This window comes from Gobio gobio, assembly GCF_949357685.1.
Source record: "Gobio gobio genome assembly, chromosome: 20".
Lineage (NCBI taxonomy): Eukaryota > Metazoa > Chordata > Actinopteri > Cypriniformes > Gobionidae > Gobio > Gobio gobio.
The window spans coordinates 3,705,838-3,733,411 of NC_137113.1; the positions used below are offsets into that span (position 1 = coordinate 3,705,838).

At 38.1% G+C, this 27,574-nt stretch overlaps 2 protein-coding genes across 2 annotated transcripts in view; one reads left to right on the top strand and one right to left on the bottom strand.

The window, feature by feature from the left end:
- The window catches only part of LOC307143770 (sterile alpha motif domain containing 8), a 52,161-nt gene extending 37,664 nt beyond the window's left edge, over positions 1-14,497 (bottom strand). Inside the window, 2 exon segments of the mRNA XM_079845532.1 lie at positions 4,110-4,438; positions 14,341-14,497. Coding sequence (XP_079701658.1) covers positions 4,110-4,425 — 316 coding nt within the window. The 5' untranslated portion in view covers positions 4,426-4,438; positions 14,341-14,497.
- Positions 14,498-14,801: 304 nt separating this feature from the next.
- Positions 14,802-27,422, top strand: LOC307116874 (dual specificity protein phosphatase 13A-like). The gene is made up of 3 exons (XM_079801355.1): positions 14,802-14,955; positions 22,550-22,764; positions 25,604-27,422. Exons 1-3 carry the CDS (start codon positions 14,840-14,842, stop codon positions 25,795-25,797), a joined length of 525 nt encoding a protein of 174 aa, XP_079657481.1. The 5' UTR covers positions 14,802-14,839; the 3' UTR covers positions 25,798-27,422.
- The last annotated feature ends 152 nt before the right edge of the window (positions 27,423-27,574 follow it).

The window sequence follows — 27,574 nt, forward strand, 5'->3', positions numbered from 1 at the left end:
AGGCCATGGGTAAATATAACATTTATTATTTTGGGTTTATGTAAAGATTGTTTTAAGTTCACTTAAATTAAAAGTTGTTTTTTTTAAAGCCTAATAAATGTTGAAATTGGGAGCTTTCAGTTATACTGTAATGTAACGTCATTAATGTTTCATAGACACTTTAGTATCAGTGATACTGGCCTTCATTCATAAAAATATGACAATACAACACATATTTAAAATATGCTGTCTTTAAATTGTTTATACATTAATTTGGAGAGTAACTGAAATTATTACAATATCAAAATATTAAAAACGTAAAATATTAAAAACTTGCGATTAATTACAGAAAAAAGTGTGATTAATTAGTTAATTTTTTTTAATCGATGCCCAGCACTAATTTATATATATATATATATTTATATTTTTTATTTTTTATTTTTTTTCGGGGATCCCCAATCTGAGGAGGAAGAGATAGAGCAGATTTTTCGGTGCCCTCTGGACCCGTCTCACAGCCTCCTGAGACTTTTAACTCAGACCCACAGATAACAGATCCAGAGAGCCGTGCCCCTGTAGAGGTGGTGACTGCAGGCGTTAGCCATTGCCCATAATAACGTGGTGTGCTATCAGCGACTGCTTATACCCTATGCTTTTCCAATAAAAACACTTAGTATAATTAATCCCCACTCTATCGAAATGAAGCTCTCCCGCTCCCCGTACCCAATCTCTTCCAGTCAGGCAGCCCTAACCAAAGAAATAACCTGAATCACCCCTATCTGGAGTGGAAGAAAATGGAGAGTCAGGTTTACGATTTTACTCTAACCCCCGGGGGACTCTTATGCTGCGTTCACAGCAAACGCGAATAGAGCGTCAGGAGCGAGTGATTTCAATGTGAAGTCAATGGAAAGGCACGTTGACGCGTGTCTGGAGATCCTGCGGCGCGATGGACGCGATTCCACCTCATTCGCGGGTCCAGTTCGCGCAAATGAAACAAATTGGACGCGAATTGACGCGTCTTGCGCGATATGCACGTTATGCGCGAGTGGTGCTTTTTGTGCATTCACGCGTTTGAAGCGAATTCGCATCTGACGCCCAAGTTGAAAAATCTGAACTTTGCCGTCAATTCTCGCCGCGTTAACCAATCGGGAGCCTGCTTGCTGCTGTCACGTTGTAAAGTGCCATGATGAGAAACCCTGCATAATTTAAAAATACTACTATTGTGTAACAAAATGTAGTTTTAAGACTTTTTCAGGTGAGAATGTAGTTGTTTAAAGCTCAAATCTGTGGTTTATTTATAAAGAGCGCCTGTTTAAAAAAAAACAGGCTCTGATGTCCTGTAGTGGTTCGTCTTGTGTAGATCTAACGGCCGATCTTTGGTGTCATGAATCTATCATTTGTTGTCTGCCAAATCGTTTTGACTGAGGGCAAAGAGAAGTTTCATAACTTTACTTTTTAAGGATATTTAAATATACATGCAGTGAAGATAATGTAGGAGTTGCCTGGACCACATTTGTGTGACTATTAATGTTTAATATATATTTTTTATGAAAATGAAAAGAGGCAGAGTGGTGTTTTATGACATATTTCTCCTGGAGCGCCTTGAACGAGCGTCTATTTCGCTTCAAACGCTCAATTTATACGCATGTCCAATTCACTGTGGATGCGCGAATGGATTCAAAATGTTCACGCGTCAAACGTGGTAGACGTTTTTTTTATGCTTTATTCACGTTTGGTGTGAACGCAGCATAACCCCTGGGGACAAGATCATTCTCCCATCTCTCAACCTCTTCCACCCAGATAGCCTTAAAATAATAAAAAAAAGGATAATTAAAACAGTCATGATAAGAATGAAAAGAAATAAAAACACGAAACAGGTATAAAAGAATTAAAAAAGATGCAAAGAAGCAAAAATGAAAACAGGGTTAAATTGAAAATAAAGAGCAAGCAGTTCGGACAAAGCACAGAGCTCATTCAGTAAATGCTCAGCTAAACTGATGTGTGTTTTTAGTGTGGATTTGAAAGTGGCTACTGCTGGAGCACATCTGATCTGTTCAGGAAGCTGGTTCCAGCTACGGCTGGCATAATAGCTAAAAGCAGACTCTCCTTGCTTTGAGTGAACCCTTGGTATTTGTAACTGACTTGATCCTGATGATCTGAGTGATCTGTTGGGTTTATATTCAGTGAGCATATCTGCAATGTATTGATGTCCTAGGCCATCGAGTGATTTATATCCCAGTAATAATACTTGAAAATCTATTCTAAATGTAACTGGAAGCCAGTGTAAAGACCTGAGGACTGGTGTGATATGGTCTTTAAATTACTAAATAATACAGAAACACTGAATGACCAACAAGATCTTATATTGGGTACTACAGAAATGCTGGTATCGTCCCATTTTTTAAATTTTAGTACCGACTTGGTACCGAAGTACCGGTGATGTGCTGAATTCTAACCCCCTGCCAGATTATTACCCCCCTAGTATCCTAACCCCTCCCCACACTTACTCCTAAACCTACTAAAGGCCTGTACACACCGGGACGAATATCGCGCGCGCTTATCGCCAGCGTTTTTCGGCGCGTCTTGAGTGTTCAGACCCAAGCGATTTTCACTGGCGCTGCGCCGAGTGAACGTGCACATTCAGTCGATGCGCTCCCGGTACACAAGATGGTGCTGCGGCACTTTAAGCCTCTGACACTCGCTTGTCACACAGAAGGAGAAGAGAGACAGTATTTACGTGCTTGCCAAAACCATAGACATATTATGTATATGGACAAAACCATTCACACACTTTTTGCTAACTGGCAAGCAGCATTTGCAGTTCATCTTCTTCTTTGTCTACTTACTACTTCTTCGTCGTATCAATGTGTGCTCGGCAAGACCGTTTTGTGCTTGAGCGCCACCAAGTCGTGTTTTACTGTCACTTCAGCAGCTCCAGGCACGTGAACAAAAGCGCCGATCTCATTGGTCGGACAGTTTTTTACGCGCCGCGTCAAAATAAAAAAACGAACCCGAGCCGTTTTTTTTAAAAATGACGCTTTTACGCCTGGCGTTTTTGCGCGTTTTTGCGCGAACACTCACATTGGCGCCCATTGTTTAGTCCCGAGGCGTTAAACGTCGGCGATAAACGCGTGCGAAAATCGTCCCGGTGTGAACAGGCCTTTAGGCAATCAGGTAGCGACTTCAACAAGGGAGGTAATTTGGCAGGGGCAGGGTTCCCACTCTTTTTCAGCAACCATTTTCCAGTACATTTTCAATTTTACTACGGCGGGAATAAAAGACAAGGATCATGTCAAATATTGCTTTCTAAGTCTTTAAAAGCTGTACAGTTTATTGCCATTACTTAACAATCCAGCATTTTTCAATATGAGCTCTTAATCATACATTATGACTATGGAAGCTTGTTTACACCACAGAATAGAAAGAAAAGGTAATTGTGACTTTTTATCTCGCTATTCTGACTCTCGCAATTGCGAGTTTACATATTTGTGATATAAACGCAAAAATTGTCGCAATTCTTTTTTCCTCAGAATTGGACTTTATAACTTCAAATTGCAGTTTAGATCTCACAATTCTGAGAAAAGAAGTCAGAATTGCAAGATATAAACTCGCAACTGCGCAAAAAAGTCAATTGTGAAGAAAAGGTCAGAATTGCGAGTTTAAATCACGCAATTCTGACTTTATAACACACAAATGTGACTATATCAAAATGATGTGATTAGTAAGCAGCTTACGAGTTGACATTCACTGCATACATTTGAGCAGTTAATAGTGTTAGCTATTAAACATCATTATTCAAAATACTACTCACACGTATCAAACTCAGCATTCCTGAACATGTGCTTTCTGCAACTAGTGCTAATTGTTTGGGCCAGCGATAAACTCTTTATACTCGGCTAAAGAAATAACTTTTTTAAAAGAATTTTCCCAGACAACAACAAGATTTTCCAGGACATTTTCTCTAATTGTGTTTTTCCAGGACTGGAAAATTTGTCATCAATTTTCCAGGTTTTCAAGGTTTTCCAGGACGAGTGGGAACCCTGAGGGGGTCAGAATTCAGGACAACACCAGTACTTGTGACATCCCAACCACAAACTAGTCAAATCTTGACAGGCTCATAATTAAAGCATTACCTGCACTGTTCTGAGGCGAGTGTCCGTCGTAGGACAGACCGAGCTCCTCCAGCACGTCTGCGTTCTGCTTCTGCAGCTTCCTGAGAGAAACCATCAGCCGTTTAATGTCTCCCAGGACCTTGAGCTCCAGCGGAGGAGAGCGCAGGTCGTACTCGCTCAGGGTCAGCAGGCTGGTTCCGTCCAGGCGGTGTTTGTTGCACAGCAGGTCCACGTAGTCGCAGAAACCCTCTTCACGCAGCCAGCGGCCCACGTGCTTCGGCGTCCATTGCCGAACGCTGAGCTGCCCGCCGTTACCGGCCATCTCTCGCTCGCGCATTCTCTCACAGCAACTGCACACAAGACAGAAACAACATATTTAAAGGCATGTCAGCAGCAAAGTGAATAACGAAAGTTAACAATATGTAAATGACAATGGCCAGGTTTTTTAAAGGGTTAGTTCACCCAAAAATGAAAATTCTGTCATTAATTCCTCACCCTCATGTCGTTCGACACCCGTCAGACCTCCGTTCATCTTCAGACACAAATGAAGATATTTAGTTGAAATCTGATGGCTCTGAAAGGCCTCCATTGGCACACTTTACACTCTCAAGACCCTTAAAAGGTACTAAAGACGTCGTAACAAAGTCCATCTCACTACAGTGGCTCTACAATAACTTTATGAATCGGCGACAATAGTTTTTGTGCGCAAAAAAACCCTAAATAACGACTTATTTAGTGATGACGATTTCAAAACACGGCATCATGAAGCTTCGAAGCGTTATGAATCAGTGAGTCGAATCATGATTCGGATCGCGTGTCAAACCGCCATCTGCTGAAATTTGGCGATTCAAACTGCTGAATCGACTCACTGATTCATAACGCTTCGAAGCTTCATGAGGCCGTGTTTTGAAATCGTCATCACTATATAAGTTGTTATTTAGGGTTTTTTTGCGCACAAAAACTATTGTCGCCGATCCATAAAGTTATTGTAGAACCACTGTAGTGAGATGGACTTTGTAACGATGTCTTTAGTGTCTTTTAAGGGTCTTGAGAGTGAACCGTGCATTGAGCCAATGGAGGCCTTTCAGAGCCATCAGATTTACACTAAAATATCTTCATTTGTGTTCTGAAGATGAACGGAGGTCTGACGGGTGTCCAACGACATGAGGGTAAGTCATTAATGACAGAATTTTCATTTTTGGGTGAACTAACCCTTTAATATTAAACAAAATATAATAACCACCAAAATCATTTCTGACCCACTCGCATCTTTGCACTTTTCATAATCAGGTAAAATTTAAAAATAGCATTATAATATCTAAACCTAAATATGAAACAAAATACATTGTTTAATGGCTACAACAAGTATAGTAGTTACAGTCCAGATAAATGTCATGTGTGAGCGGGATTTGAGTGAGCGGTGAGGGATCATGAGTGGAGCGATGGCATTGATCTGAGCGTCGCTTCGCTCATTACAGGCTTGTTCTCATCAGGATGCACACGTTTTAAAAAATGGTCGGGTTTAAATCGGGCTCTGGCCCATAATTACAGTTAATGTGTTGGACCGGGCCGGGCTCGAACACAACGTGCACAGGCTCGGGCTTGATTTTTTGAGCCCGATCTAAGCTCTAATTTGCGCTATATACGAATTTATACATGGAAACGACTCAAGGGCAATTTTTTTTGCGATACAACAAAACTTATGCGACAATGCATTTTTTAGGGATGACGTCATTATACACACCATTTTATAAAAGGCCAATTGACTTATCGGTAAGCCCCTCCCCTCGAACGCAGATGAGCCAATGGCAGTTGAGTATCAGTTGCGCTGGGACCGGAACTCGGACATCTTTAGGTTTCAGCGCCATAGAGAAACATAGGAAAATCCGAAGCTGTCATCGGTTTGATGGTGTTTATGCTACAAAAATGCTCAAATGTCGTGCCTGAGGAACTGTAACACTGATTCCAGGGATCCTGAGAGGATTTTCTGTTTGTCAAACTCTCATTAAGTTACGATTAAAGTCCCTGCTAACATACAAACCGAAATAACACTGTTCTCACGTCATGTAATTAACACTGTAGGTCAAAAACACGAAGGTCTACATTTCAGTGCCTCTCCATATTAAACTGGTTATATGCAAATTAATTTAATTTTAGATATGTTTAAGGTCTACATTATCTCCTATTTTGATGGGTATTATAGTCTACGGGTAACGAAAGGAAGAGCTCGCACGCAGTTTATCGGAGTTGTTTTGCAGATACAAAGTTTACCAGTTATTAACGGCACCCCCGAAAAGGCATAAGCTCTGTGTGTATGTTTGTTTACTGTTAGTTGTATGAGTGTTTTTGTGTAATTTGCTGTGTATGTTAATGGTAATGCAACGGAGAGAGAGAGTTTGTGAATGAGACGTTAATGCGCACTTCTTATGCTTTGTTTGTTCAGCTCTTACGATGATTTTTAGGAGTGAATAACGATGCAATAAACTTGATAAACCATCAATTAACTTTGGCCATCATTCGGACGGGATATACGCTACATTCTGTGTCCAAAAACATCTTGGGATAAGGTTTACTTACTGACAGCTGTACATTGTAAGATATAGCAACTCCGTTTGTTTGTCCGAGTTAGCAACAGTAACTAAGGGGGGCGGGGCTTACCGATAGGTCAATTGGATGGAAAAGGTAGGAGACAGCAAATTTCGCAATCTTTCTTTCACGCATATTCACTTTGTCAATAACAAAAAAGTGGATGAAAATTGGCTAATGAAATATTCTTCATCTTTGCTCCATCTACATCTTTGTTGAGTTACACATCACATCCAGATACGGATATACTGGAGTAAAAGAGCCCCATTGGCAGCACACAGACCTCATGATTGAAGCTCTGAATCCCAGCTGTGCTTTGAGTATCTGGCCTGTAACCAATCCTTCATTACGGCTCAGTCTGAGTAAGCAGGATCTGTTTGTCCAGAGGCGACTGGACGTGAAAAACTGCCTCTTAAATGCGCAAGGTGAAAATCAAATCACAAACCACAAGTGCCAATCGCTGGAGTCCAAGGAACTGTGTGGTGAAATCGATGAAAATGGCCAAATTTGAAAGATTAGATTGTTCTGATAATAAATTGCAACACACTTCTTGAACAGCATTGAAAACTGATTTGATGTGGCAAGATTTCTTCATGTTCCTGCTGTTTATTAGCGATTGGAAGATCGGATCATTATACTGACTTTTTCGGCTAAAAAAAAGTCAAGTAATTAAATTAATTTTGTTTAAAATTAAAATTGAACGCGTCCACATCCACAATCTTTTTATCATATTCTAAATTAGGAAAGAGTTATAATGCAGCCTGAGATAAATTATAAGAAACATAAATGATTATTTGCTTTGCGTTCACAATTTATAGGTCAATTACTCAAAAAATAGCAAGAAAAAAATGCTCATAACTACAAAAAAACATCTTGGTTATTAAAAATTTTGCAGCACTTTGAAAGCACTGATTCTCAAACAAGGGGCTCTCAATATATAAACTAATTTAAACAAGCATTAAAATAAGCTAAAATAACTACAAATAAGATAATTAAGGATAAGTGCAGGATTCCCACGGTTTAGAAAATCTGCATACATGAGTTTGTTTAATTTTAAAAGTGTGCTTCCTACACCTGGAAAAGTCAAATAAAAAAAAATCCTATAACTCTATGGGCGTTTTAATAATGAGTAAAATGATTTCTATTTAAGCCAAGCTCTAAATTAAACAAAAACAAATGAATGGTTATGCATATTAAAATGTATGCAAATTCATTGGTTAAAAAGAACACTAAAGCAGTGTGCCAAATTCTCCAAAAAATAAGCAAAAATAAATACAACAAATAAGAATATATCATTGCGCTTCCAGGTTAAAACCTCGTATCTCTATATTTAGTCATTTTTGTTTTTAAAAATTAATGCTATTGGTAATTTTTTACGTCTGTATGTGGCTTTTTTTCCCCAAATATTTAACCAATAAAAAGCATTTAAGAGATTGTGACTAAACCTCGTAACTCCATTGGCTCCTCAAGCTGTCAGTCAAAGCTCATAACTCCGCCCACCTCGGTTTAGAATGAAGTGCTGTGCACAGTTTGGAGCGTCTGTGCTTGTTTGAAATGCAAGGGTAAATAAAGCACTGATGTTTGAGTAAGTGCAGCGTTTTCTTTCCTAAACAAACACTGTCCATAAAGGCTAACGTTTTTTGTATTTGAAGAGTGAAGAATAGTCTTAGTCTGTTATTTGCCGTCTAGTGTAAGTAAATATACTGTTTTAAATATCCTGTGTGTAGAGCTTCACACAGGATGACAGACAAAAGCTATATCCAGCATTCGCTGGTCAAAAACCATTTGAGCTTGATTTTCATAAAATTTAAATATTATAATGTGTCTGACCATTGCTATATTAAGCCACAATACCAACTTCGACGACAGTGTTTAATTATATACAAGGATTCTGCCCTACAGTGACAATATGTAAATGTGTTGCTCACCAACATCATATATCTACCTATATAACCTTATTGTGTTCCTATTATTGAGTTTCACATTAAATGTGAGCAGGGCTTAACATTAAGACGGTTCATGTGCTTGTCCTTCGGACAAGTAAATCTGTCATTCACTTGTCCGAGTAAAATATTTGCTTGCCCAGATTTTTTTTTTTTTGTGTGTGTGTTGTAAATATAATTTATTCTGAAGCAATATTCTCATCAGTGTTCAATCAGCTTTGGCATATTTAAATCTGCATATTTGTGATATTTTTACCTTTCATAAAAGGGCATTTTCCCCCTTATTAAATATAGGCTATGCTTCAGCTTTCACTTTATTTTTTTAATTTGATCTAGAAATTAAATTATAATAAGACACTATAGAGCTGTTACCAATCAAATTAAATAATTTACACTAAAAAATACAACTACATTAAATAATGTAATGAGATTGTTTTAAATATGTTTGAATATACAAATAAGAAATAAACTAAAACACCATGTGACCGTCTTAATGAGTGAGTCACTGAGTCATACATTTAAACGATTCATTCAATCGGATGATTCATTCAAGAATGAGGCAGTCGTTTACGAACAGGTCATTGAATTTTTGATTCAACCGATTCATTCAAAACGCTGAATCATTCAGTAACAAACTCTGACTGTGAGATGCATTATGGTTCTGCTGTGATCTTTGTTTGGAACTACTTTCGCTGCTGAAATCGAACAAAAACGGTCAATATTGCATCTAAAATGTAATTAACTTAATGTTAATTAATTGTTTATGGAACTGTCATTTGAAATCAGCGTCATTTTCAGTCGTGATGTATTCAGGAAAACAGCAACTCTTGGTTCTGTGATGTTGTTTAACTGTATCATATGTTATAAATATAAAAACTACACAATTTGTAATTTTAACCGTGTATGTTAACTAGCTTCTTTGTATGAGAGGCGCTCATTTGTTGTGATTTCTCCTCGAGAGGCGGCGCGAGCGTCAACAGCTCAACCTTGTTACCGTCAGTTCATTACATTATATATTATATCCACCATCGATCGCCAATTACACTAAATTAATGCAGAATCAGTGTTGCATTTTGGTGATTCCCTAGTTATTTTTTGACGTTTTAATCAGCTTGTCCGGTCAGGCAAGTAAAATTCACTTGCCCCTTCAAAAAATCCACTTGTCCCGGTCAAGCGTTAATGTCGAGCCCTGGTGAGTACTACTTTTAATACAAGATCTATTTTTAATATGCAATTTGAAGCAATGCATGTTTGTATAAAAGGTGTGCTGTGTGATGTTTTGCTTATCAAAACTGTGCCGTGGCAAAAAGAAAGGTTGGGAAACACTGCACTAAAGAATATTCAGCTCTTAAAACTTCTCGAATCCTGAAACTTAAAGGTGCACTATGTAAGTTTTCCGTCCGCTAGAGGTCGCCTATTCAAAACAAAGGCGTAGTTTGATGACGGCACGCGTGAGTGCAGAATCTTGGGACATAAATGTTAACTGATTGGGAATATCAGTTAACATTTATTTAATTTCAAGTAATGAAGATTTTTTTTAATGGTTTTAGTGAACTATTATAACCCTGATACTTTATTGAATATGTGTCAAATACTGGTCTTACCTCCTGACTATGAATTAAATGGGAATTAAATTAAATATAGTTTATTGTGTAAGCAAAAACGAATATATAATGCGTGACTTTTAATTATAAACAAGCTCGAAATACACGTTGACTCTTATTTTGAAATAAGAGCCTTATCTGCGCCTTAATATTGCAGTTGCAGGAGCTCATTCAAGTTCAGGAGGTAAAATATGCATTGTTACAACCGTATAAAGCATATTACTATATTACTATTACATATTACTGACTGCATCTCTTCCCTAATCGCCCCTCCCTAACATTTTCCTCTCGTTTTTATTTGTTGACGAAAATGACAGTTGATTTTCGACATAGTTTTGTCATCCAACTCTAGTTTTTATTTAGTTATCGTCTCGTTTTCGTCAGTGAAAAAAGGTTGTTGACGAAAATTATGACGAAAATTATTCGTCAACGAAATTAACACTGCGTTCTCTCAGCGGCTGCTATGACACTCGTTCACACTGCAGTGAGAGTAAAGCGTTTCTTCAGAATAAAACCAGAAACCGAGGGGAACGCGGATATGATGTCATCGACAGGCCACGCCCTCACACATCCCGGTTCATTGGTTAAAATAGCAATTTCTCACAATTTACAAATAGTTGGAAACATTTGGGATATTATAGGTACTCAACTGAACACAATATATAACACTGGCCTAGTGGTTTTTGGTTATTTTACTGCAAAAATGTTACATAGTGCACCTTTAATGTACAGAAATTAGAAGTGTCAGTGTCTTTAAATACTGTAGTGGAAAACATAAGAGAAAGAGCTCAAGAACCACTGGCCTAAAAACATCATGTCCTGTTCCCGGATCTCATTAGCTCCCAGAAAACACTTAACATGTCTGTCTTTTCCATCCGGATGACTGTTAATTCTCTTCTGGAGCAACAGATCCTTAAAGGGTTAGTTCACCCAAAAATGAAAATTCTGTCATTAATTACTCACCCTCATGTCGTTCGAGACCCGTAAGACCTCCGTTCATATTCGGAACACAAATGAAGATATTTTTGTTGAAAGCTGATGCTGAGAAAGGCTTCAGACAGGCCTCCATTGGCATTCAGTACACTTATACTCCCAAGACCGATAAAAGGCACTTAAAATGTCGTTACAAAGTCCATCTCACCACAGTGACTCTACAATAATCTTACGATGCGACGACAATAGTTTTTGTGCGCAAAAATAAATCAAAATAACACCTTTATCCAGCTTGTTCTTGTCTTCTGTGTGTGCCTCCACGACGCATGCGCGAGAATATGACGTAGCGCCGGGGTTCGGGAATCCATGAAATGCACACTTTAGCCCCATTTTGAGCACTACGCCGAGACCTAAAGCACGATCAATGTAGAATCCAACAGCTGAGATACTCGCGTCTTCCTCTGATTGTAAACAAATCACTTCTGGGTCATGTGTCCGAACGCCGGATCTGCGTCATATTCTCGCGCATGCGTCGTGGAGGCACACGGAAGACAAGAACAAGTTGGAAAAAGGTGTTATTTAGATTTTTTTTGCGCACAAAAACTATTGTCGTCGCTTCGTAAGATTATTGTAGAGTCACTGTGGTGAGATGGACTTTGTAACGATGTTTTGAGTGCCTTTTATCCGTCTTGGGAGTATAAGTGTACTGAATGCCAATGGAGGCCTATCTGAAGTCTTTCTCAGCATCAGCTTTACACTAAAATATCTTCATTTGTGTCTGAATATGAACGGAGGTCTTACGGATCTCGAACGACGTGAGGGTGAGTAATTAATGACAGAATTTTCATTTTTGGGTGAACTAACCCTTTAATGCTTAGAAACACACCCAGACACTTTTTCATTTTTAACACACCACAGGAAGAGAAACACACTCTTTTCGCTGATGTCTCAAGCGTCTCACTTCACAAATGAAAACAGCGCAGAGACGTTTGTGCAGACTTCAGTCTGAGATGTGAAGAAACATCCTCTTTTCCTGATTAAAACAGCCACAGATCGACTGACACATCAGTAAAATGCTGTTGCACGCCGGCGATCCTTCCCAGATCAGCAGGACACATGCTGACCGACAGCGTTTTACTTTACTAGTCCTTTACTCCCAAAAAAAGCAGCTAAAAGACAGCAGTGAACACAAGCAATTCACACTCTAAAAAATGCAGGGTTAAAAACAACCCAAGTTGGGTTGAAAATGGACTAACCCAGCAATTGGGTTGTTTTAACCCAGCGATTGGGTTGTTTTAAGCAAACATTTAACCCAACATTTAAAACGACCCATTCAATGGGTTAGTCCATTTTCAACCCAACTTGGGTTGTTTTTAACCCAGCATTTTCTAGAGTGCAGTGACCGGATGAACAGAGGGATGCTTACTTTTACTTTGCATAAACAAATAAGCAAGTAAATACCAAACAAGATATTTAAATATTCGAAAATGCCCATTCCTGAATACAGCAGAAAGCTGCACTACTGCAAAAAACATGATTTTATCAGTCAAATCAATTTTGTTTTGCATGCTGGACCAGCTCAAGTTGCTCTTCAGTGGCATCAGAAAAACAAAACCATTTCTTTATACTCAAAAACGGTTGGAAAAGTCCCATAAAAGTAATTTGGTTACATTTTATCCAGTCATAAAAACCTAATTTACTGTATAAGACGAAATGTCACGGATGAATAAAATCAAAAGTAGGTCAGAACACTTAAATCACGTCACGATATGGACTAGTGTCTGTGAATATTAAAATACAAGACGACTATTTGAATATGAATCCTGTGAGTTCTGTGTGTTTCTGTGTGAATGAATGGCGCAGACTAGGGCTGTAACGGTACACATATTCGTACCGAACCGTTTCGTTACAGGGCTTTCTGTTCGGTGCACGTGTGTATTGAACAGTTCCGAATGCAATCTTTAAGCGTTAAAATTCGGCTTGTTTTAAAGGGATAGTTCACCCAAAAATTAAAATTAGCCCATGATTTACTCTCCCTCAAGTCATCCGAGGTGTGTATGACATTCTTCTTTCAGACCAATACAATCTGAGTTATATTACAAAATGTTCTGACTAATCCAAGCGTTATTATAGCAGTAATAGTTGCTCTGTTTTTGAAGTCCATAAAAAGTGCCCTTCCATTTAAAGGTGCAGTGTGTAATATTTACGAGGATCTATTGACAGAAATGCAATATAATACACATAAATAAGTTTCCAGTGGTGTATAAAGACCTTCCTTAATGTACCGTTATGTTTTTATTACCTTAGAATGAGCCGTTTCTATCGGCACACAACGCGGGTCCCTTGCAGTGAAGTCGCCATTTTTGTCCTAAACGGACAAACTTCTCTACAGAGCGCTAGCTACTCTCTGCTCTCTCCGAAGACGACATCTTTGTCCTGTGTCGGCCACCGTAGCTTCTCTATGTTCTTTGAAAGGGAGGGGTGAGCGGTTGCAATTCACAACTTCACCACTAGATGCAGCTAAAATGTACACACTGCACCTTTAAGACTAATTAGTCTACTAATCATTCACAAGTCGATTTTTAAAATATGTACTTTTGCACTTTCGCGTCAAAGTGGCGGCCACGCCCAAAAGGTAGCCACACCCACACACAGTCACGCCCTCCGCTAACCACGCCCCTTTGCAGAGCGAAATAAGGTCGTGTTATCAGAAAACAAGAGTGAAGTAATTTGAGCCTGATAGGAAAGTACCTCAGGTATAATTATGACTCTCAGCTCGTTACACTAAGGACTTTAATCAATACCTGACACGGAGAAGCTTGTTGATAAGGAAAAGGTACAATCAGCCCAACAGGTACAATCATTCACACCCTTTGGACCCGTCAGGATACGAACACTGACTGCTTCTCAAACCCTAGTGTGCTGCCTACCTAGTGCCCGTCTGCGCTAAACGAGGCATAAAACCATCACATAAAACACTAAACATCAGCTAATGACATAAATATAAATATTGACAGTTGCAAATGTCTCGACAAGCATTTCTTATTCCCGCTCATAAACCCATCACAGCAATAATAACCTGAGCATATGTGTATATACGCCTATTCTTATAATACATAAAGCCAGAGTATTTCAGATGCATGTGAATGTTAGCATGCTAGCGCTTAGCCTGCGCGCGTCACTTACGTTAAACATCAGATTCCTCACTCCGAATTGCGATTAATCCCCTAAATGTCTCTCTATCGGGACATTTGTGGTAAATCATTGCGGCTTGATCCAGCAGTCGATCTGACAGCAGTGAATGTGTGCTTAGTGTGTGTGTGTAAATACTGCAGCTTAGGTCACTTCCGCTGCCACACACACAGTGACATCTCCTGGCCAACATGTTTAATTTCACCATCCTGCTGTTGTCTAATGTGCTCTTCACAACCTTTTTAGACATCTTTGACTTTGATTAATTACATTTAAGGAACTGTATTTATTTATTTAAGGCACCCCGTTGTTTTCTGATATGTTTGGTACACTGCTTAAGTGTTGCTATTCAGGGTGTTCTGGGTGGACCCTGGTTTAATTTTAGATTTGATCTGCACCTGCTCCTGTCACTTCAGGTTAAATCAGTTCATATTGGACACACACATCTTACCAGAGAGACACAGAAGGTGTAGATCCACCATGAGTCTGTCTAATGGATGAAGTCTGTGAAACGCCCTCCATTAAGGAACTGGAGAAAATCCTGTTCGGAGGGAAGAGGAGCGGAAATCATGCGGATGAAGTCTGGCCCAACCTTTTCCTGGGGGATATGTGAGTCGCAGAGTTATCATAGATAACTCAAACTACAACTAACAAGTTACTTGAGATAAAATAAACAAAGCTAAACTAACATTACTCTCATTTAGTCTAACTTACCCCCGGTTTCACAGACGAGGCTTAAGATAGCCCCAGATATAAATTATGTCAGTGCCATTGATTTGTCTCAAGATGCACACCAGTAATGTTTTTTTTTTTTTCTAAAGCAGGTTTATAATTGAGCTAATCCTGTTTTAATATAAGCCCTATATGTGAAACCAGGCACTAAAATAACTAAAACTGAAATAAAATGTATATAAACTATATAGACATTGGTATATATATATATATATATATATATATATATATATATATATATATATATATATATATACACCAATCAGGCATAACCGTGACCGGTGAAGTGAGTAACACTGATGATCTCTTCATCTCCTGTTAGTGGGTGGGATATATTAGGCAGCAAGTGAACATTTCGTCCTCAGAGTTGATGTGTTAGAAGCAGGAAAAATGGGCAAGCGTAAGGATTTGAGTGAGTTTGACAAGGGCCAGATTGTGACGGGTCAGAGCATCTCCAAAACTGCAGCTCAATCAATGGGACGTGTCAAAGTAACATCCACATGGATGGAGGACCCAAGGTTTCCCAGCAGAACATTGCCCAAAGCATCACTGCCTCCGCTGCCACGCCTTCTTCCCATAATGCACCTGGTGCCATGTGTTCCCCAGGTACGCCACACACACTAGAGGGCAGTGTTGGGGAAAGTTACTTTGAAAAGTAATGCATTACAATATTGCGTTACTCCCTTAAAAAGTAACTAATTGAGTTACTTAGTTACTTTTTAAGAAAAGTAATGTGTTACGTTACTTTTGCGTTACTTTTTCTCACCTGGGCTGGGCTTGTTTTTGTTTTATAACAAAAAAGTTATATTTTTGTGCAACGGTAAAGACCTCTTCATACCAATATTGAAATAATATGCCTCAGGCTGAGGTAAAAATGCAAATTCATGCATGAACAGTAGAGGGCGCAGCTCTGGATAATGGTAGAATAGGACGCAGGAGAAAAAAGCTTTACCAATAAAAACAAAAAATCTAGTAATTTTCATCATCAAAGGTCAGCAGCAAGATATTGATAAATTAAATATAAAAGGTAGATTATGCATAAAAATAGTTGTTTTAAGCCCTATACGCACGGGATTAGTATTATCTGGGGATCTCGTGTGATTTAGAAATTACTCCCCCACATCTGAATTTTTTCATGGCGCATTCGCACGGGATAAGCAAGCCTGTAATTTTACTCGAATTTACTGACTTATCTCCCGGATATGATGTCAAGACTTGTAAATGTTTTTTCGTTATAGATATAGCTGTATAAAATTATAAACAGTCGTATCAATTTCATTTTGATTGTTTTATAGTAATACCAATAATTTAGTTCAGTCAGAGAACAGACGCTACACTTAAAAACTGAACTGAGCAATAATAACAATATACGGCGGAAGATTTAGTTTCAAAGCTAAATGTAAAAGCGCCCATTTAAGCGAGTTGTCATTGTACTGTTCTGTTTTTGCGTTTTTCAATAAGAATAATATTAAACACACAATTCAAGCAATTTACTCCCAAATTGGTGCTCATTCTAAAGTGAAAAGTAGGCTATAATCCGCGCGGGAATTCATAACGGTGCGCATTATATGCAGCCTAGCTCCATTCTTCGTGAAAGATAAAGATAGAAATGCACACAGGAAACAAAAACCGTGCAAAAATTATATACGATCTGCCTAATCCCGGCCAAATCACAGAGATGCCGATTCACACAGGACTAAAGTTATCACAGGACCTCGGTGTTCGGCGAAATATGGTAGGTAATTTGCGGGGGAATTTTTACTTTACCAATTACAGACATGGCCGATTCGCACGGGATTAAGACATAGACCGTAAAAAAATATGTACGACGCGACTTCATTGACTTCCGCTGAACAAAGTTGAAGCTTTCATAGGCCCGCTCACGGCGCTGACATCTTGGGACCGAGTCTGCGCAGTAGCGATCTCGGGACCGGAGTTGCGCAGTAGAGAACAGGAAGTAGAGGCGCGATTATCAAAAGCCCGCCCACACTCTCGCAGATGCAGAATAATTAATTATGTTGGTGTGAAATAAACAGTTATGGAAGTGTAGAAATTAAAGCTAAAGCTCCAATCTCCTCCCAAAAATCCAGAAAAAAGTCCGTTAGTGCCTCAGTGACAACTTCACTCAGAGAAGCCGTCAATCTCAGCTGTCAATCATGACGTCACACCCCCCGTTTTTATAGCATCAAATAACTCACTAAAACTAAACTTATTTAAAAAACGAACACTTGAAATGAAATTATTGTAATAAAAACTGCCTAAAATGACAGAAACCATCTTTAGGAAACAATTATTTGAAGTGTAATTAAATTGTTTAGAGTGTCTCGCGCCCATTCAAATACATGGAGAGGCGGGGTTTAGGAGCTATACTGGGACCGGCCACCGGGAGGCGATCGAGGCGCGAAAGCTTCAATTTCTGACTGGAGCACTACAGGCTTGGATTAATGCTGCCTTCACGTGCTATCGAACATTTGATAATTCCGATTTCTGATGTCGTGATTACGAGCTCATTGCATTCAAATTTCAAAATGTGAGGGCGTTCATGTGCAATTTTTACCTCAGAAACTCGTACTTACGATAATTCCGATGGCACGTGAAGGCAGCATAAGATCACAGACATTCTCTGCAATTAATACAAATCACCAGAGGTCCCCACATAATACTAATCCCGTGCGAATAGGGCTTTATTTAACATTTAATTATTGGAGGTTTGCATAGTACTCTGATTTTGCATTTGACTGATTTTATTCATTTTGAGGAGTACAGAATCTTTATTGTGCAAGTGAGATAAATAAATGCTCACATTTAGTCTAGAACTACAATAACCATCATGTTCACACACACACCTCTGCACTTATTTTTCTCAACATGGGGGCAGAAGTGCTGTCAGTCAAATTAATGTCAAAAAGTAACGCAAAAGTAAATTTGAAAAGTAATGCGTTACTTTACTAGTTACTTGGAAAAATTTATATTATTACGTAACTCAAGTTACTTGTAATGCGTAACCCCCAACACTGCTAGAGGGTGATACGGGAGTGGATTTTCAAACCTCTCCCATCCCACTCCCACAAAAAAACTGGGTAAAATTCCCATCCCGTCCCAATGCACTGGCTACCGATCGCTGCCCGCATCAAGTTCAAGGCTCTTGCGCTCGCTTACAGATCCACCACGAGTCTACACCCCCATCAGAAGCCTTCGCTCAGCTGAGGAGCAACAGCTTGTGGTACCATCACAGAGAGGCAGAAAATCCCTCTCCAGAACATTCACATTCCCCGTTCCCTGCTGGTGGAACGATCTCCACCTCCATCCGAACTGCAGAATCACTGACAGCATTCAAACGACAGCTGAAAACTCACCTCTTCCGCGAGCACTTAACCTTATGTTAATTTTATTTTATTTTTTAAAAAGGTCCTGTTCTTCGTGATCCCGTTTTTAAAACTTTAGTTAGTGTGTAATGTTGCTGTTAGAGCATAAATAATACCTGTAAAATGATAAAGCTCAAAGTTCAATGCCAAAGATATTTTATTTAACAGAAGTTCCCTTTCAAAGCCTACAGCGAACGGCCGGTTTGTTCTACATCCCTGTACTTCCTGCTTTAATGACGTCAGTAGAACAGTTTGTCGACTAACCTCCGCCCACAAGAAGACGCAAAAAAGTGGGCGTGGTCTTGTTGCTCTCCCACGTGGAGAAGAGGAAGTGTTGCGTTCGGTTGCGTTTGTAGAGTGTGTTTGTCGCCATGTCGTCGAGAGACGCTGTTATTTTCATCCCGCAGTCAAATCACCTTTGTTTGGCCTTCAGGGACACTGTAGTTTGAGCGCGTTCATCTCCCCGTTATTGTAAGAGGCGTGACCTCTCCGGTCAACGTGCGCTAAGCTGCTGTCCAATCACAACACAGGAACCGCTGGCCCAATCAGAACTCGTTACGTATTTCTGAAGGAGGGACTTCATAGAACAAGGAAATCCTCAAGCCGTTTGGAGGACAGTGAAAACAGCGGTATACAGATAAGTACATTGTGTGAAAAATACTGTGTTTTTACACGCGAAACATGAACATGTTATATTGCACACTGTAAACACAATCAACACTTAAAAAACACAGGAAAAACGGGACCTTTAATTCCTTTTCCTTATATTTTCCTCTACTTCTTCCCTGCCCTAGTGTGCAGTGTTGGGGGTAACGCATTACAAGTAACTTGAGTTACGTAATCAGATTACTTTTTCAAGTAACTAGTAAAGTAACGCATTACTTTTCAAATTTACAACAAAATATCGGAGTTACTTTTTCAAAAAAGTAACGCAAATTACTTTTTGAGATTAATTTGACTGACAGCTCTCCTGCCCCCATGTTGAGAAAAATAAGTGCAGAGGCGTGTGTGTGTGTGAACATGAGGGTTATTGTAGTTCTAGACCAAATGTGAGCATTTATTCATCTCACTTGCACAATAAAGATTCTGTACTCCTCAAAATGAAAAAAATCAGTCAAATGCAAAATCAGAATACTATGCAAACCTCCAATAATTAAATGTTAAATAAAACAACTATTTTTATGCATTTAATCTACCTTTATTGACTAATGTCTTGCTGCTGACCTTCGATGATTCAGTTAAACCATGAGCAAATATTACTAGATTTTTAGTTTTTATTGGTAAAACTTATATTCTCCTGCATCCTATTCTACCATTATCCAGAATGGCAGCAGAGCTGCGCCCTCTACTGTTCATGCGTGAATTTGCATTTTTACCTAAGCCTGAGGCTTTTTATTTCAATTTTGGTATGAAGAGGTCTTTACATATGCACAAAAATATAACTTTTTTTGCTATTAAAAAAAACAAGCCCAGCGCAGGTGAGAAAAAGTAACGCAAAAGTAACGTCACGCATTACTTTTCTTAAAAAGTAACTAAGTCAATTAGTTACTTTTTAAGGGAGTAATGCAATATTGTAATGCATTACTTTTCAAAGTAACTTTCCCCAACACTGCCCTCTAGTGTGTGATGCTCTGTGCGATGTCCAAAACGTAGTACTTCAGGCACTTTCTGTGTTTCGCTGCCTCATCATGACGGATCGCTTCCTGTATTCCTCAGTAGTAAGTCGCTTTGGATAAAAGCGTCTGCTAAATGCATAAATGTAAATGTAAATCCCAGAAGAATGACTCCTGTTGTGTTGTGTTTTTTTGGCCTGAATAGGTACAGTAAAAAATTCAGTACAGATCACAGCATGCCCATGCCCAGTTGAATAAAAACCCAAAATGTAGTTTTTGTTTAAGATGGCTTTCAGTTCAATATAATAACGATGCACACACGTTAAGTTCCACGCAAATCATCTATGCAAACACAGGCACACACACACACACACACACACAGTAAATGTCTTGCAGCTGGCTTATGCCGTCTTCGCGCCTTCTTTTTGGTCACTTCAGACTGTCCTAAAATGTCAATTTTCCAACAGTAGTCTTTGCAGCGTGGCTTTCATGTCTGACTCAATTTTGATTATGATTTTCGCGGCTACAAAGTGCATGGGGAAGCCTTTCTCTTATATTATTGGTGGCTGGCATGGCCAGCTAATGCGGGTGTGGAGGACGTCATTCACTTAACCAGCCACACCAAAGCAAACAGGAGAGCATAAAGAGACCAGGCAACTACAATTGAGTTCAAAACTAAAATTGACATCCCTAATCCTGACCACTGCAGACCGGGAACACCCCACAAGAGCTGCAGTTTTGGAGATGCTCTGACCCAACACAATCTGGCCCTTGTCAAACTCGCTCAAATCCTTACGCTTGCCCATTTTTCCTGCTTCTAACACATCAACTCTGAGGACGAAATGTTCACTTGCTGCCTAATATATCCCACCCACTAACAGGAGATGAAGAGATCATCAGTGTTATTCACTTCACCGGTCAGTGGTCATAATGTTATATTACTGTTATATATACACACACACACACACACACACACACACACACACACACACACACACACACACACACACACACACACATATATATTACATAAACAAACTTTTATTTATATATTTTATATATATATATATATATTAGAGCTGTCAAAACGATTATTCGCGATTAAATCACATTAATCGACGACAACATAAAAGTTTATTATTTTATATATGTATATAAAATTTTTCGTTGAACAATGCTGTGTCAGATCCCAGCATGCATTGCAGCTTGAAAAAAATCTTAACTATTTAAAAAAAAGAAAGAAAATTGCTTTGCATTTACTGGCTAAATTTATGCTGCAACTATTGTTGTCACTAATATTAGCTGTCATGTGGCTCAGAGTTCATACTTTTACTGAATTAATATTTGTTGATCATCACTTGAGATGTGTGTTGTGTCGAGGTATACGAGCGCCTCACTGCACCTTTAAGATGTTAAGTTGACTTTAATTGGGGCGAGTTAGTTGAGTTAACTTAAGTTGAATGTGCTATATGATAGATCGCATTAATTCAAGTTAGTGCAACTTTATTTAAAGGGTTAGTTCACCTAAAAATGTAAATTCTGTCATTTATTACTTACCCTCATGTCGTTGGACACCCGTCAGACCTCCGTTCATCTTCAGACACAAATGAAGATATTTTAGTGTAAATCTGATGCTCTGAAAGGCCTCCATTGGCACAATGCACTTTACACTCTCAAGACCCTTAAAAGACACTAAAGACGTCGTTACAAAGTCCATCTCACTACAGTGGCTCTACAATAACTTTATGGAGTGACAATAAAACTTTAGTTTTTGCGAAAAAAAAACCTAAATAACGACTTGTATAGTGATGACAATTTCAAAACACGGCCTCATGAAGCTTCGAAGCGTTATGAATCAGTGAGTCGAATCATGATTCGGATCGCGTGTCAAACTGCCAAACTGCTGAAATTTGGCGATTCAAACTGCTGAATCGACTCACTGATTCATAACGCTTCACAGCTTCATGAGGCCGTGTTTTGAAATCGTCATCACTATAAAAGTCATTATTTAGGGTTTTTTTGCGCACAAAAACTATTCTCGCCGATTCATAAAGTTATTGTAGAACCACTGTAGTGAGATGGACTTTGTAACGGCGTCTTTAGTACCTTTTAAGGGTCTTGAGAGTGTAAAGTGCATTGAGCCAATGGAGGCCTTTCAGAGCATCAGATTTACACTAAAATATCTTCATTTGTGTTCCGAAGATGAACGGAGGTCTGACGGGTGACATAATTTACATTAAATGTATAACATATTTGCCATAATAGACAAGTTTTGCACATTTAAATCCACATATAGTGTCCAAAAATGGCCTAGGAAAAATGTAGATGACAAAAATTTGCCCTTTTTTCGCAATCATATGAATCAAATGGATCTCTCCAAGTCAGGTCAACTACTTATTTGAGTTTGATTTTATGGCCATCATAAATTTACCCAGAGTCCTTTGCTCTCAGGGCCCGTCTGACACTTTAACAGCGGTGTGTTTATGATCTCAGGTCTGTGGCCAATGACCGCTTCAGTCTGTGGAAGCTGGGCATCACTCGCGTCCTGAACGCGGCTCACGGAAAGATGCACTGCCAGGGCAGCCACCAGTTCTACGGGGCGACGGTCCAGTATTACGGCGTCCCGGCCGATGATTCGCCATCGTTCAACCTGTCGGTTTACTTTCACCCCTGCGCTGATCATATCAAGGAGGTTCTCGGTGCAGGAGGTAAAGCCTCAGATTGGGTTTGGGTTGAGTGGAGTTGATTGGGTTACCCTAAAGATACTCTATCATATTCGATGCACAATATGCTAAGGCCTCTAAATGATCTTTTGCTAAACATAATGTCTTACAGTAAGATGAACACTCAGGTTTACTTGATTATCCAAACACAAAATCATGAGTATCAAATATGATCATCAGGCTTTTGTGGAAGGCTTATATGTTCATCTTTGTATTGCATTATATGTTTTCAGACAGAGCTTTGATCAAAAAATATCATTGATATTTATATGCATTTTATGCAAGTATCTGCTATACTATAAAGCTCTCATTGATTTACACTACAAGCATCAGAATTTCATCTTTCTTTTTGTCCATATAAATATCCGCAACTGCACCAAATTGCATTTTTTTTTTCTTCTTATTCTCCCATTAGCAATAAAAGCCTGGCATCAATTTTTTATTTAGTCTAACTGACCAGTTTTCTTAATTAATTTTACTTTACTTCATATTTGATATTTGCTTAAAAAATCAGCGTGCAAATACTTAAAAAAAGTAAAGATTTTTCTGTGAGTTTTTTAGAAGTAAAATGTAAAAAACAATTTTAAATTGACAGTGAAATTAGATATTCAATTATTTAGATGATTAAGAGATTTATTCTATATTCAACAATACATGAACTTTTACTATAAGATGTTTTTTTTAATTTACTGTGAAAAACAATAAAAAGCTCTTAAAAGTGCCTTTTTAAGTCATTATAATAACATTTTAAATTTAATTTTATAAAACAATTTTGTGTGTAGTTTGTACTTTTGGGTGTTTTGTTATATTTGCGCACAGCTGGGCAAATGTATTATTTTTTAATTTTTTTATTACTGTAAAAAGATCCCGGTAAAATGTACAGTAAAAAAACAGCAGCTGTGGTTGCCACAACTTTACCGTACAAAATACGGTAGCAACATTTTAGGTTCTATGGGACAGCACCATATAATTTAAAGGTTTATAATGTAATAATTACGGTTAAAAAACTTTTATTTTACAGTTCAAAACCGTAAAATTGTAATAATTACGCGTACATTATAAAAAATTTTACGCATTTCATTAACTGAAATAATGTTAAATTACCAACCTATTGAAATACTAATATCTGTTACATACGTGTGTGTTAATTTATACTGACAACCACCAATCACAGTGGAGATGAGTCACATGATCAATCAAAGCTTTGAGAAGGACAATACTAATATATAGAAGCTGCACAGTGTCATTCACACAAACACTAAACACCATCATGGTAACACACGACATCTTAAAAATGCAATAAACATTAATTTAACAACATTAAATGTAACATAAAACCCTAATGTACATAACTGATTAGAGAAAACTAAGAAGAAACAGTTATTTCAACGAAAATACATCAAATGTGAAGTGTCACGCAGGGAATTCTGGGAATGACAATTTACGGTTTTTCACTGTAAATTACACAACGACTTGTTCTTTTTCACTTCCAAAAACTGTAAATTTAACAGTATTTTACTGTAAAATGACATTAAATGTAAGGTTAGATCTATTACAGCTATTCCCTGTATATAGTACGGAAACTTTCTTTTAAAGAGCACCTATCATGGCATTTAAAATGTTCCAAATATTGTTTTAGAAGTCCCCAACAACAGTTTAGCATGCATGCAATGACAAAAAAGACTTTAGTTTTCTTATAATATGCATTTATTTTTACCTGTTTTGACAGCGATTCTCAAATGATTCCTTTAGTGATTCACTTTTCAAAACCCCGCCTTTACGTGACGCTAATCTGCGCTGATTGGTCAGATGACCCAGTCAGTTGTGATTGGTATAGTCTGTGCAGATATTCTCGGAAACGGAACGCCCATCAAAGTCTTATAATGACAGTAATTTGTTAATATGTGTCAGGAGTTATGAATATGAAAACCGCGTCGGTACTGTTTGATTGTAATATGAGCCTCAGCTGATCATTCATAAAAAAACTCCTCACGAAGACTCGCGACAAATCAACATCCCTCAGGGCTTTTAGTTCAAAAGTGTGCAGATGAGGAGACATATTGATAGATTCTCATATGTCTGTGTCAAATTTCTAAACAGAGGAGTATTTTTTATTCAATACTTCCTCAAAATGGGCAGAAATAGCCTAATCATGAGCGATTGAGTCTCTTATGTGTTGTTTTCAATTCATACTGGCAGCCGGAGGGCGCTCTGTGCACATGCAGTCCATGTACAGACAGACGAAGAAGAACCATGTGCCATAATAGAAGTCCATAATAAAAGCTTCCTGAGATCGCGAAACATACATTTGACGACTAATAATAAACACTCAATCGCGACGATGTATGGTTTGTCTTCAAGCCACTTAGTCTTCAAATGCTCATCCTTGGGCAGATGAAAAAAGTTTGCTTTTGAGTCGCACTTCAGAACACAGCGTCTCATCGCCATGATGTTTTCTAGTTTTCACTGGCGTCTTGGAGCGCAATAAGTGGGCGTATCGTATTCAAATAACTTGACAAGTTGACGTCATCTAGTCAGAGAAAAAGCTTCGGTCTTCTAACGATTCTTAAAAATGACTCCGAGTCGACTCTTACTTTTGAAAGAAAATAACTATATATACGGTGCACTGTCATATTTCAAGCTATCACAGGATGTTTTTGTTCACTTAGATCTATGTTACACACTACATGAAAGGTAAATTTCAAAATTCCATGATAGGTGCTCTTTAACTGTTTTTAACCGTAGCTCTTTTACCGTTAAAATCGCGATCATTTTGAATGTAAATCTGAGTTTTGTCAGTAGTTTCTGCTCATCTTCTCTGCAGAGCGTGTTCTGGTTCACTGTGCGGTGGGAGTGAGTCGCTCCGCCTCTCTGGTTCTGGCTTATCTCATGATACACCAGAGGCTTTCTCTACGGGACGCGATTAAAACAGTCAAACAGCAGCGCTGGATCTTCCCAAACCGAGGCTTTCTCAAACAGCTGCGCGCCCTTGATGTGACTCTACGCCGCTCCGGATGAGCACAACATGAAGAAACACAGAAAACATTCCTACATCCTCCGTCTTTAAATGCACGTGAGGGAGGAATTATCACAGGATTCTGATGTGAAGGAAATACACTCTCAGAAATAAAGGTACAAAAGCAGTCACTTGGGCGGTACCTTTTCAAAAGGTACACTTTTGTTCCTTTTAGGTACTATTATGTACACTTTAGGTGCTAATATGTACACTTTAGGTGCTAATATGTACACTTAAGGTGCTAATATGTACACTTTAGGTGCTAATATGTACACTTAAGGTGCTAATATGTACACTTTAGGTGCTAATATGTACACTTAAGGTGCTAATATGTACAATTTAGGTACTATTATGTACACTTTAGGTGCTAATATGTACACTTTAGGTACTAATATGTACACTTTAGGTGCTAATATGTACACTTTAGGTGCTAATATGTACACTTTAGGTACTATTATGTACACTTTAGGTGCTAATATGTACACTTAAGGTGCTAATATGTACAATTTAGGTGCTAATATGTACACTTTAGGTACTAATATGTACACTTAAGGTGCTAATATGTACAATTTAGGTGCTAATATGTACACTTTAGGTACTATTATGTACACTTTAGGTGCTAATATGTACATTTAAGGTGCTAATATGTACAATTTAGGTGCTAATATGTACACTTTAGGTACTAATATGTACACTTTAGGTGCTAATATGTACACTTAAGGTGCTAATATGTACAATTTAGGTGCTAATATGTACACTTTAGGTGCTAATATGTACACTTAAGGTGCTAATATGTACAATTTAGGTGCTAATATGTACACTTTAGGTACTATTATGTACACTTTAGGTGCTAATATGTACACTTAAGGTGCTAATATGTACAATTTAGGTGCTAATATGTACACTTTAGGTACTAATATGTACACTTTATTTACTAATATGTACACTTTAGGTGCTAATATGTACACTTTAGGTGCTAATATGTACACTTTAGGCGCTAATATGTACACTTAAGGTGCTAATATGTACACTTTAGGTGCTAATATGTACAATTTAGGTGCTAATATGTACACTTAAGGTGCTAATATGTACAATTTAGGTGCTAATATGTACACTTAAGGTGCTATTATGTACACTTAAGGTGCTAATATGTACACTTTAGGCGCTAATATGTACAATTTAGGTGCTAATATGTACACTTAAGGTGCTAATATGTACAATTTAGGTGCTAATATGTACACTTAAGGTGCTAATATGTCCAATTTAGGTGCTAATATGTACACTTTAGGTACTAATATGTACACTTAAGGTGCTAATATGTACAATTTAGGTGCTAATATGTACACTTTAGGTGCTAATTAGTGCTAACACTTTAGGCACTAAATTTTTCAACTAAACATCGAAATACATCTAAATAATAAACTAAATTAACCATTTAAACTAAATTACTGATCAAATTATTGATCTAAAGCCCACACTGTCACTGTATGATACTTGAAATTTTTCCAGAATGGCTATACAGCTGAATAAAATTATGCTGCATTATTTTCCTGTTTAACACTGTAAAGCTGCTTTGAAACAATCTACATTGTTAAAAGCGCTATATAAATAAAGTTGACTTGACTTGACTTGACTAATATGTACACTTAAGGTGCTAATATGTACAATTTAGGTGCTAATATGTACACTTTAGGTGCTAATATGTACAATTTAGGTACTAATATGTACACTTTAGGTGCTAATATGTACAATTTAGGTGCTAATATGTACACTTTAGGT